The sequence below is a fragment of the Podospora pseudocomata genome, chromosome 5, assembly GCF_035222375.1.
Source record: "Podospora pseudocomata strain CBS 415.72m chromosome 5, whole genome shotgun sequence".
In the NCBI taxonomy this organism is placed as follows: Eukaryota; Fungi; Ascomycota; class Sordariomycetes; order Sordariales; family Podosporaceae; genus Podospora; species Podospora pseudocomata.
The window spans coordinates 4,442,813-4,454,920 of record NC_085889.1 but is presented as its reverse complement, the minus strand read 5'-3'; the positions used below and the strand labels follow the sequence as shown (position 1 = coordinate 4,454,920).

General features: G+C 50.1%; 3 protein-coding genes across 3 annotated transcripts; 1 reads left to right on the top strand and 2 right to left on the bottom strand.

Moving 5' to 3' along the window:
- Positions 1 to 2,596: 2,596 nt before the first annotated feature.
- QC762_608090 (uncharacterized protein) lies at positions 2,597 to 3,976 on the bottom strand (the record flags this gene model as incomplete). Its single annotated transcript, XM_062892492.1, has 2 exons — positions 2,597 to 2,994; positions 3,040 to 3,976. The coding sequence occupies 2 exons, from the start codon at positions 3,974 to 3,976 to the stop codon at positions 2,597 to 2,599; spliced, it is 1,335 nt and encodes a 444-aa protein (XP_062742877.1).
- Positions 3,977 to 4,355: 379 nt separating this feature from the next.
- QC762_608080 (uncharacterized protein) lies at positions 4,356 to 5,840 on the bottom strand (the record flags this gene model as incomplete). Its single annotated transcript, XM_062892491.1, has 7 exons — positions 4,356 to 4,746; positions 4,812 to 4,880; positions 4,947 to 4,999; positions 5,072 to 5,123; positions 5,197 to 5,530; positions 5,584 to 5,657; positions 5,719 to 5,840. The coding sequence occupies 7 exons, from the start codon at positions 5,838 to 5,840 to the stop codon at positions 4,356 to 4,358; spliced, it is 1,095 nt and encodes a 364-aa protein (XP_062742876.1).
- A 1,322-nt stretch (positions 5,841 to 7,162) lies between these two features.
- QC762_608060 (uncharacterized protein) lies at positions 7,163 to 9,617 on the top strand (the record flags this gene model as incomplete). Its single annotated transcript, XM_062892490.1, has 8 exons — positions 7,163 to 7,248; positions 7,320 to 7,407; positions 7,463 to 7,534; positions 7,599 to 7,608; positions 7,675 to 7,748; positions 7,817 to 7,918; positions 8,030 to 8,666; positions 8,745 to 9,617. Exons 1-8 carry the CDS (start codon positions 7,212 to 7,214, stop codon positions 9,615 to 9,617), a joined length of 1,893 nt encoding a protein of 630 aa, XP_062742875.1. The 5' UTR covers positions 7,163 to 7,211.
- Between the last annotated feature and the right edge of the window lie 2,491 nt (positions 9,618 to 12,108).

Sequence of the window (12,108 nt, the reverse complement as noted above, 5' to 3'; positions counted from 1 at the left end):
ACCGTCACTGTCCTTTGTGATGCTCCTCCCTCAAGCCCTGTCAGCTTCAGTGCTGAATTTTTTACTGTCACCTCGATGCTTCCTGTCGAGACCGTCTACTCGACCGAGATCATCACTGTGACCTCCTTTCCTCCTGTTGCGACAAGCTTCAGCACCGAGTGGTTTACCGTCACCACTATTTTGCCAATTGAGACCAGTTTTGTCACGGAGACATTCGTTATTACCTCGTTCCCTGCCCTCACATCCCCTCCTCTTTCTACCGAGACTGTTGCTATTACGAGTCTTGGACCCCAGAATCGTTGAACCCAGCAGCTAGAGGCCGCCGCTCCCGTCGCAACACATTTAACAACACCTCACCACAACCATAACACGATGAAATCATACTTGGAAAGAAAAACCTAAGGCGGTGTTGCTGAGATGTAGATGAGATATAGATTCTGCCCTGGACTGAACTTTGTAGTGCAAGGATGGGAGATTGGAGACTTCAGGGTTGCATAGATAAACTAGATGGAAATTACAAACTGTCTCTTCGCACTGACGTGTTGCACATCCAACAAGAAACTTTGTGTACTCGCATCCAAGATCCAACTTGTTCCCAACGGCCCCCTCTAGAATGTGGTTCGCGAAATTCGACTTGAATCGGAAGGTCAGGTTCCCATGAGGAACAGTAGAGCTTGTTGGCAATGCCAAAGCTTCCAACATGATACTTTCTGACCAATGAACCTACAAGTAATTGGATCGTTTCTCTTCAAGTAGACCATCAAATTATCTTCCATACAACCTCGTGTCATTTACGTGATGGTGGTTATCAAGGCAGCGAGTAGCCTCAAATCAGCCTAATCCCAACGCTCCCACGTCTTTGGAAAGACCTCATTTTCAACCGGCAGCCTCAAATCTGAACTAGCATGGTTCCCGTCAGTCGTCCTGGCACCCACCAGCCCTCCAATATATACCGACACTCCCTTGTCACTAATCCCAACACCAAACTTCCAAACAGGTCAAGGAAGGACTATATCCAACCACCCCCTCATACCTTCTACCTTATTCAGGACAATCCCTTCGCAACCGAAGCCTCCCACATATCTCTCAGCCATAACGCCTTCAGCCGCGGCTTCAACAGCACCTACCACCAAGCCCCCCACCGATAAATCCGACTTTGCCAGCTACTCCATCGCCTGGAGAGACTGCGTGCACACCCACCACCGCTATGAAGAAACTGAGTTCTTTCCCCAGCCTCGATAAAGCCACTGGGAAAATAGGTCGATGGACGGTACCGTCCACGAACATGACGCTTTCCGGGGAGGGCTGCAGAAACTCAAGAGGTACATTCTGGTAAAGGCGCTGAGTGGGTGAGTGATGGGCTGGTGACGATTATGGGTGATTTCAAAGGCGCATTGGATAGCCGTTTGAAGGCTGAGCTATTGTTGCGCTGAGGAGAGGCCGGCGAATATTTTGGGGATTGCTGAGGCTGTTGGTAAGTTAGGTAGAAAGATGGTTGGGTGATTTGGGTGACAAGCTGAGTGTGGAATGCAGGGAAGAAACAGCTGAGTTTGTGGTTTGTGTTCTTCCCGTTCAAGGCAAATGTATTGCTGTGACGAACCCCTATCCAGAACCTCTGAAAGGGATACTGGTTGAAAGCACTACTAAACAATCCTGGTTCGGTACAGCTAAACAGTGTACAGCAAATGGCTTGTCTCAATCACAATAGTCTGAATACCAACGATTGTGACTTGTATTGCATACTGCAGAACTGTCTATCTACACCAGCCAGTTCCTCCGTATATATAGACCTCAATCCTCCAGGTACCTCCGTACCTGGCTCACCACGCTCAGTTGTTGAGCCTACTGAGCCGGCTCAGCTCTGCCAAGAGGTGAGCGCCCCGTTGTCCTGCAGCCCCGCCGTTACATCTTATCTCAATCACAATAGTCTAGATATTAATGGTTATAACTTATATTATTAGTTTGGGGTGCGGCCACAGGCCTAAGGTCTTTCAGATCAGAGGGGTGAGAAAGTGGAGCTCTCGGAGGATTCGGGAGTTCAGGGGTCATGTATATCAGCGGTCTGCTTCTGACATTCTATTTTAGAGAAGACATCGACTTTTGTTTCTTTGTATTTTGTGCCTTGCACGCGTGCAGGCAATTCTGGCCCTCTGATCAGGCCAATCCGGTGCTTAGTATGTGGCCTGCGAGCCCATAGTGTCTTTTCTTTGTCCTACGTGAAGTGCGGCCTGCGAGCGAGCCGCTGTCACGCAGGTGTATTCATTCAGGGACCTGTTGAGGGTATATTTGTGGTGCCTTGATTGTATTTGTGTGTTTTCTCACCATTTCAATGGTCCTCGGGGCCGTTCGTGCCCAACCAGGACGGCACAAGCTGCAGTTTGTGGACGAGAAATGAGGACTAATGCGACCCTGAACCGTTGATCTATCACGATGGTTGCCTGCTGCGAGCGTCTGTGGGCCCTTCCGGGTTACCCGCAGGATATTGCAGGCAAAAAAGATTACCCTAGCACGATGGTGTGTTTGCCAAGTGACATCCGCGGGTCTGCAAGCGAGGTAGCTGTTCGAGCGCAGATGCAGGTTGATCGACAGAGTGGCGTCAGACCCGAGCATCAAATTCGAGGGCCATCCAGACATCTACATTCTCCCCCGCGTTTCCTACACCAGCTCTCCAGGCATGAGCCGGGTACGACACCGTCCCATTCTTGCGGTAAATTGTTCGTCCGTCGTCAAGTGTATGCCAGATCTTGCCATGCTCCTCAAGGGGCATCAGCGCGCAGTAATCGAATGCCCCCTCGTTCAACTTCTCCTCAAGCTTCTTCACGTCGTCAAAGGACTTGCTGTAGTATTCCTTCCTGGGAGCCACCATCCCGCCCTGCTTATCAGTACCAGAGACTTGTTCCTGTGGTGTTCCTTGAGACAGGCAAGTGTGGAGTTCCCAGAAAGCTTGATCGGTGTGATCATGAAGCCTAGCATCTACTTTTGGGCCTGGGATTACTGGTCAGCGTTTCCTCTTTTCGCCGGTTGGACACGGCAACATACCTGCAATCCAGAACTGCATATGCGCAACATGTTGCTTGGTCTCGAGGAAACGAAAGTGAAATCCTGTCAGATTGTAGAATTCCACGTTGGTGAACTCCTCTCCCCACCAGAGCTTCTCAACCTTGGAGAACTTCAGTTTCGGGGTCTCTAGTCCAAAGTTGCCGAGATCGAAAAGAGTCTGGACCTTGTCGTCGACGTCTGTTGCTTTTCGGTAAGTTTTGAATGTGTCGGTCGTGTCGGTCGGCGTCAGGCGGAGGATTATGGCGCCCGAGCATTGATCTGCTGTGAAAGTGTAAACTGATGGACTGGCCGGTTCTTTCTTTGAGGGTTGTTGCTCAGGTCTGGGAGGTTTCAGCGACTCCTTGTCTGGGAATCGGTTGGTCCCGAGAGGTGTCCGTTTCACTTTCTGATCCTTCGCATCGGCCAGGCTCCCGTACAAAACCTTGATGCCCTCATTTGCCTCGGCCTTCACCTCTCGGCCGCTGGGGTGGACCTCGACGCTGATTTTAATGTCGGCGACTTCGATCAGGTCCTGTTTGATCAAGCCGGCGGCAGCGCGATTGCTGATGTTGGCGGGGTCCGGGAGGTAAACCATGATCTCTTTCCCGGCGTCTGTCCGCGCGTCTTTTTCGGTCTCTTTTCCTGAAATCGTCTCCCATACCGTTCCGAAGATGGAGTTCGTCGGCCTCTGGCAATTGACGGAGATCGTTTGCAGGTCGTCCCTTGTTAGATTCTTGTAGAGTCTCACTGCCGGATGCAGTTCCTGGTAGTAATCTTTGACGTTATAGCTGATTGAGACGATATCGCACTTTCCATTACCGTAAAAGTTTCTGGAGCAAATGTTAGTTAGGTAATATTGTGTGTGATTTGCGCGGGAGGAGAAAGATACACTTACCCGACATCGCATCTTCCAGAGGATTCTACGATTGGATGCCATTTCGCGAAGACCCCATCTTCGAGGTGGATAGGCTTAGAGCACAATATGCCCTTTCGAAGTGTTAGTTGACTTGTCATAGTGCCAATACCGTGTCATGAGTGGACGCCGTACCTTGTTGGGATTGTTTCCTTTCTGGTTTTTGTTCTGGAGATCCTGTCAGGCTCCCAATTAGCATCGTCGTCGTTGCATGATTTCGTGTCGTTTGTGCATGAACAGGATAAGTCAGGTGTACTTGCAGCCTTGAGTGACCCATCATCATTCCGATCGAGCGGCCCAAACATGCTAACGAGGATCTCATCAACGCCGTCACCTATCGTTTGGTAAGCGGTGCTAAAGACATTATTCGAGGTGCAGTCATGGTAGCAACGAACCATCTATATCAGTGCATGTCACATAGTGACCAGGACCATCTCCCCAATGCTTCTGCTGCGTCGGTGTTCCGTAGGTATCGAGAACATGGCGCTTCCACTTCGACCCTCGGTGAGTGGGGATCGTCGTGCTTGGTGTAGACACAGACTTTTGTGGAATGAAAGGGGTCGATGGTGGCGACATAGGCATACCGGTCACTGCCGACTCTACCAATGTCGGCGCTACCAGTGCCCCAGTGATCTCCCGACCCAGGAGTGGTGGAGTCGTCTTTCTGGTCTTCTCTCTTCGGTTCGCCTCTACCGATAAGCTCTTTCTTCCAACGGCCGTCATCGTAATACAGTCTGGTGACGCCCTCTCTGGAAGATACAAGGAGGGAATCTAAGCCAGATTGGCCGTCCAACCTATTTATGCAGTCCAGTTAGAACTTTGCATTGAATGCTGAGTCGTAAACCATTGATTGACGTACCTTTTGGCCGCGAGCTCATGAATCACAGTGAAATTCTGGTCGTCTACCACGTCACGCGGCCATTCCTTCCTATAGGGGACATGTTAGCCCTCACTGCTAATGCCATACTGTAGCTGCGAGACCAATGAAACTCACGCGGTCATTGGATCACTTGGGATCTGAAAACGAAGTATCGGTATAGGAGTGGTCTACATCCAACTAGCGTCAGCCAGCTCACACCGTGATATATGATGGCTATGAATACTGAATTCCAAACGTACCTTATCCTTGGGGCCATGGATCACTGGCGCTGCGATCAGTTCTGAGAACGACCTAAGCTACCTATTAGTCTGGTTTTTTCGCCAATCCACGTGCGATCCAAGTTCAGATACAGAGTGGTTCATACCTCTGAGTAAAGTGGCCGGTTTCTAAACGGTGCATTACTGGCCATTGTCCGATGTAGTGTCGCTTCCAAGGTTTGTTTTCCTTGAGTCGTCCTCGACCGGGATTTTCGTACCAGTAGATAAAGCCACCGGGATCACAACTGTCGATCATGGTAGCTCCGTACCCGTGACAAATGACGACATCCAGGAGCCCGTTTTTCCTGATGTCCATGCCTATAACCGCAACAGGAGTGTGGAAGTTCTGTTCCTTCAAATCCTGGTGCTTTGGGTCCTGATGCTTCGGGAAGTTCGGGTCCTTGTGCTCCGGATCCGGAGCCACCAGATACGCTTTCCACTCTACGAGATTTTTTGTTAGCTGTTATGTCCAAAACTTCGGGATCCGACCTTACCTTTGGGCCCCCCCGAGTGCTTCGTAGCAAGGGGGTTGTCCAGGAACTCAACCTTTCCGCTGTTCAACCCAGAGCTAGACCACGATCAGTCATGTACTTGACACCTAGTCCTAGTTATTCCATGAAGAAACTTACACAAGCACTCCTCGCATCTCGTCTTCTGCTGAGAACTGGAAAGCACGCACCCAGTAGCCGTCCGTACGGCCACGCTGGATGACTTCTGCTGCGGAGAATTTTGGGGAACAATGTTCACTCATGGTGACCGGGGGCATGATGATAGTAGTGCGGTTCCTAAAACAAAATCAAGCACTTATAGAGGCTGTGACGAGGTGTTGATTTGACTTGGTTCGGGAAGGCTTGGAGAATCTTATAGTTGAAAACCTGCATTCGCCATGAGAGCAGCCCTATCTCAAGGTAAATATAAGTATAGACCAAACCGGGCCACATTTCACGATCCATACCTATCTGGCCCCCGCACGTCATAGATGTTCTGAAGTCTTCAGCGGCATGTGAAAACCAGGATTCGGATCAGTTGAACGTCATGACATACCGTTTACGATGCCTTTTAACTCACCCTGACGCCTTACAGACGGTGTTATTCTATGCTCGTTCTATGGGTTGACGCAGTGTTATCATACATGTCCCATGATATCCACCTAGGAGGGGGAGGGGGCTTCTGTGACATTAAATTTTGGTGCTTGCAATAGTCATATCGTGGTATCATTATGTTGCCATTGTGGTGTAAGCTGTCTGACATCGTGGTGTAAGTCTGTGATCATCGTGTTGTAAGCAGAACGGCATTGCCAGCACCGGACCTGCCGTCCGGGCGATGACGACGCGATGTCAAAGACTGCCCCTTCCCCTCCTAGGTATCTATGCGTCAAGCTTAACACAACGTATTATATTCTGATGTCAGAGACTGTGTGGGAATGCAGACTGTCCAGTTTCAGAAAAGTTAATAACGCGGCGGCAATCACGAGACATAGCTTAGCTGTAGAAAATGGCGGAGATAGCGAGAGCTGCAAGGTACCTTAGATTTGTGTGACTACATCTGAGATTCGAAGATAGAAAGAGGTCTGATGCGAGAAGCTTACAACGGCCCCAACCAGTTATTGCAACTACTGTAGGTAGCTGGTAACGACTCTACGAGTAATACACTAAGCTTGAGGAAGAGAGTAGAAGGAAGAGAAAGACATATACATTGTAGGCTCTTAACTAATTTAGGGCAAACACCCGGTCTCAATGTATATCTAAGGACGGTCTGCGATGATCTTTCATCCCGTTTAAAGCTAACGATGACGAATCTTCTACGAGATCGCTACATCAAAGGGAAGAGTTTCTTGGCGCAATAGATGCGATCACTACGTCGCGGCCTTTCAAGCTTACGCTTCGATTTAATCATACAGTCGCAATTCAGACGGGATTATACATTGATCTGCGTCCCCAGGACTCACTGAGCAGTTCGGCTCCATTCGGAGCTCGAGTCCGAACACATACCATTCTCTTGGCGATCCGAAATTTGGGTATATATGCATTGTGACCAAGCCAGCTGCTGTTTCCGTTTTTGGCAACAGCAGAAGTGAGAAAGAACCGGCTGTGTTGACTTCCTATCATCCTCTAATCCCAATATGGGCGAGAAGGACCACTACCAGTACGATGCTCTAAGTAAGTACTTACCATTCACCGCTGCGCTGAATGTCTATCGTGGAGTCCAGACTGACAAGCTTCTGCCTCAGTTGTGGGCTCCGGCCCCATTGGTGCCACGTTTGCCAAGATCCTAGTGAATGATGGGCACACGGTGCTCATGGTCGAGGCTGGTGCAGAGTACATCCCTTGTTGTATTTTCCCGCTGACAGTTCTAACATTATACCTAAAACAGGGAGAGTAAAAAATGCGGAGAACACAAGAAGAATGCTGTACGCTTTCAAAAAGATATTGACTCCTTCGTCCAGTGAGCATATTTACCTACTTTGGGAGTCCAGTTTGTGCCAGTGAGCTAACAGTCTCCCTATTAGCGTCATCAAAGTAGGCATTGGCAGATCGAGTACACAGCAGATGGCCTAGGCTAACGGTCTGATGCGCCTGATAAAGGGAAGTTTGCAACTAACTTCGGTGCCAACCGATGAATCGGTAGTCCCTACTCTACCTCCAGTGTCTTGGTCAGGGTGAGCAAATCTAACTACATCCACCACCATTAGGTAGTGCACTCGGGGAAGCTAACAGCAGCAAACAGAGAAGGAAAACAAGTGCACAATGGCCAGAATCCTTATCAGGACCCTGCCTTAAACCTTGGCCTCAATGCTGTGGCCAGGAATGTAGGGGGCATGTCAACTCAGTATGTGGTGACCCTAGTCATGCTGGCCATTCTGGCTGGCATCTGTCGCCCAGCTTAGCATCTCCTGGGGAAAAAGTCATTTCTAACCACTCGCTGACCGCGTTGATTTAGCTGGACTTGTTCAACTCCCCGACAGCATCTAAGAGAACGTTCTCCACTTCTCCAGAACGAATGGGAGGGGCTATATAGCGAAGCGGAAAAGCTGATTGAAACACATACCGACGTCCTTGAGGGTTCAATCCGCCAAGACATGGTCAAGCAGATCCTGAATGATCATTTCGAAGGAGAAAAGGACGAGAATGGAGACCAGAAACTCGCGGCATTCGCACTCCCTCTTGCGGCCAAGCGAGACGGCTCTGAGTTTATCACCTGGTCTTCGTCACACACAGTGCTTGAGAAGATTAAGCCCGAGTTCAGCAAAAAGCTCGAGTTGAGAAGTGAGTGGCTCTGCGAGAAGCTCACCATCAAGAACACAAAGGATGCCAGTGGAGATGCAGGGATCGTGGAGAATGCCAAGGTCCGCTCGCTACTGACCAATCAGCTGGATGAAGTGAAAGCCAGGGTATACATCATTTGCGGTGGACCTATACTCACTCCACAGTTGCTATTCAATTCGGGGTTTCGGACGGGCGAGACCACTACTAAGACCAAGACATGGACCAAGGCTGGCCCCAACTCCGTGTCTCATTGTGTCGAGAGGCTTAGCGACAAGGAGGCGGTAGAACCCTTCCTCGAGCTTCCAGCTCTGGTATGTACTCCAAGTTGTCTATGTACTCGATTATCGTTTGCCAGTCTGGTGCTGATCAGTTATGATTTCATGTCATAGGGTCACTACCTCACCGAGCAAACCATGTGTTTTTGCCAAGTTGTCCTGGATAGGCGCTGGATCAAGGCAGTCTGCGGCGCTCACCCATACCCAAAGGATGACCCGAAAAACGACGGTTGGGACTCGCTCAGGAAGGAGAAATGGGACGAGAAGATCAAGAAGCATTTGGAGACCCAAAAAGGCCGTTACCCTCAGGATCAGTTGCCATTTCCTTTTAACGATCTGGATCCTCAGGTCACACTCCCCGTTTCCGAGAAACAACCGTGGCACACCCAAATACATCGGGATGCCTTCTCTTACGGCGCAGTGCCCCCGAATATCGACAAGCGGACCATTGTGGATTTGCGCTTCTTTGGCCCAGTGGAACCAACAAAGGACAATTGCGTCAAGTTTACAACAAAGGTCAAGGATGCCTACGGGATGCCGCAACCTACCTTCTTCTACCGCCTCAGCGACGCAGATCGGGAACTTACTCATGAGATGATGAAGCATATGGAAAAGGTTGCTGGAGTTCTAGGTGGCTATCTCCCTGGCTCGGAGCCGCAGTTCATGGAAAATGGTCTAGCACTTCACGTTTGCGGCACCACCAGGGCCGGAGAGAAAAAGGACGATTCATGCTGCAACAAGTTCTCCCAGATCCATGGTGTTAATAACCTCTTCGTGGGGGGCCTGAATGTCATCCCCGGCAAGAACGCATCGAATCCCACTTTGACAGCGATGTGTTTTGCTATCAAAGCGGCCCAGTATATCTCGCTTCGTCTGGGAGCCGAGAAGAAGGAGAGGGAAAAGGAGGAGGGGAAGAAGGAGGAGAGGAAGGAGAAGAGGAATGAGAAGAGGAAGGAGGAGGAGAGGAAGGAGGAGGAGAGCAAGTAGGAGGAGAGGAAGGAGGAGGAGAGGAAGGAGAAGGAGATGCTGCTGAAGAAGGCCCAAAAGAACACCACTCGAATTGGTGGTGTTGATGGTGCTGACGGTGTGTAGCTGAACCTTGGAGAGATTAGGTGGGTCGTGAACCTGCAGTCTTGCGGTGGACGATCGCCCGGGCTGTGGTTACTGGTAGTAATGGCGTGGTATGCTGGCTGGAGCGCTCTCGGGCCTCTCAGCTAGTTTTCTCTTTTCATTTGTCGCCTGCTGAAGATTGAAGGAACCCTGGGCAATTATCGTGAGGAGATCAAAAGTGCGCACATGCATATAATAATAGTAGTACATCTGACCACTCTGGTTCTTAAGTCTTGTCACGCACAGCAGCGTCCCGTGGCACCGCCCAGAAAGAATGTAATTCAACGTTGACTTTGTCGTCCAATTCCCTGTCCGCCCAAAACTGTAGCCAAACCGATACCAGGTCGAATACGACAGCTACTACTGAATCGCATTAATCCCAGGCTAGCAGAGAGTCTTAATTAGGCAATTGATAGGCGGCCATGACACAATTGATACGGGGGACCTATATATAACGTGCGTGATAAGCGAGTTAGCCAGACAAGCGAGTTAGCCACTTTCTACTACCTCACTATAACTACCCTCAATTGCGCAACCATAACACTAAGAAATAACAATAACTGAATCAGAAACAGATGAATCAGATGATCCTGCAGCCACCTTGCAGGTGCGTACATTATGGCCTGGCTTACCGCACACGCCACAGCACTGAATCTTCGGACGAGACCCCCCTGCACCACCACCACTTTGTCGTATTTCCTGGGCTACCTGCTCACCTACAGCCTTCTGATCCAGTAGATCCTGTGCCTCTTGTAGAGTAAGTGACCCTCCAAGCTGCACACGTGTTTTTTTGGCTCTCCGTCTCTTACTAAGCTCCTCATTGGCCTTGCGTAGCGAAGAGACCTCTGCACGGAGAAGAGCTACCTCGTGCATTATACCCATTGCTCGCTTAGTAAATTGGTCCACAGCAGCTAGCATTGAGGTTGGAGAGCTGCACTGATGGTTGGAAATTCGAGTTTTAATAAGCTTTGACTGTGAGTTTGCTTCTCGAGGGTTGTATGGCGTTTGGGAGAGCCAAGGTAGTGCCGTGCCCGGCCTTGAGGATGGGGGTGTTGGAGTCCGGAGCCGTACATCCAGCTTAGAAAGCACCCTCTCTGGGTCGTACGGCACAAGGCCAGCTCCAGCAAAACCACCCTGGATATTCTTTTCTGTGATCGAAGCAAAAAATGCTTCTCTATACGCACAAAGAAACTCCAACTTGCTGATGTGTGTGATGTTCATCCGCATCAACTGCTCAATCTGGCGGCTATACGCCTTCTTCCATGGTGTCACGGCAGGCCGGACCACTGCACCATACCCACTGTGATTGCTATCAAAAGCTACAAGTGAGCCAAGCTTCCTGGCTTGGCTCGCTCCAGTGGTATATATATGGTGACGCCGCCACAGCCGTCACAGCTACTATGGAAAGTCTAAATCAGCTAAGTAGTCGGGTGTATTATTCATATAATTTAGGATAAGACTACTGCTGGATTACTTATCATAACTAGAACGTATTAACGTACATTATAAGCGAGCGACCAATATAAGCGAGCGACCACTTTTTCACAACCTTTATACCGTTATCCTCAATTACTACACAACAATACTAGGAAGCAACCATAATTACATCCGAAATAGCTGAATCAGACAATTCTGCAGCCTCCTGGCAAGTACGTGCATTATGGCCAGGCTTGCCGCACACACCACAGCACCGAACCTTCGTATGAGCCCCCCCTGCACTACTACCATCCGGCTGTGTTTCTTGCACTCCCTCTCCACCCACGGCCTTCTTGTCCAGTAGATCGTGTGCATCCAGCACAGTAAGTGATCCTCCGAGCCGCACACGTATTCTTTTGGCTCTCCGGCGCTTACTTAGTGCCTCGTTGGCCTTGCGGAGTGAAGTGTTCTCTGCACGTAGGAGAGCCTCCTGGTGCATCACAGCCATTGTACTCTTAGCAAGCTGGTCCACAGCAGCCAACATTGAAGTCGGGGGGCTATTTTGATGGTTGGCAATGCGAGTTTTAATAAGCGTTGACTGCGAGGTAGCTTCTCGGGGGTTGTGTGGTGTCTGGAAGACCCAAGGTTGTGGGGTGCCGGGCCGGGAGGTCGGAGGTGTTGGCGTGTGAAGCTTTACATCCAGCTTAGAAAGCACCCTTTCTGGATCTTACGGCACAAGGCCAGTACCCGTAAAGCCACCCTGTATATTCTTCTCTGTTATAGAGGCGAAGAAGGCCTCGCAGAAGGCACAGAGGAACTCGACCTTGCTTACGTGGTTGATATATGCACGCATTAAGTCCTCAACCTGGCGACCATACGCCTGCTTCAGCGGCCCAAAGCAGCCGACATCCAGTGGCTGGAGGTAGTGTGAAGAATGCGGAGGCATGCAGAG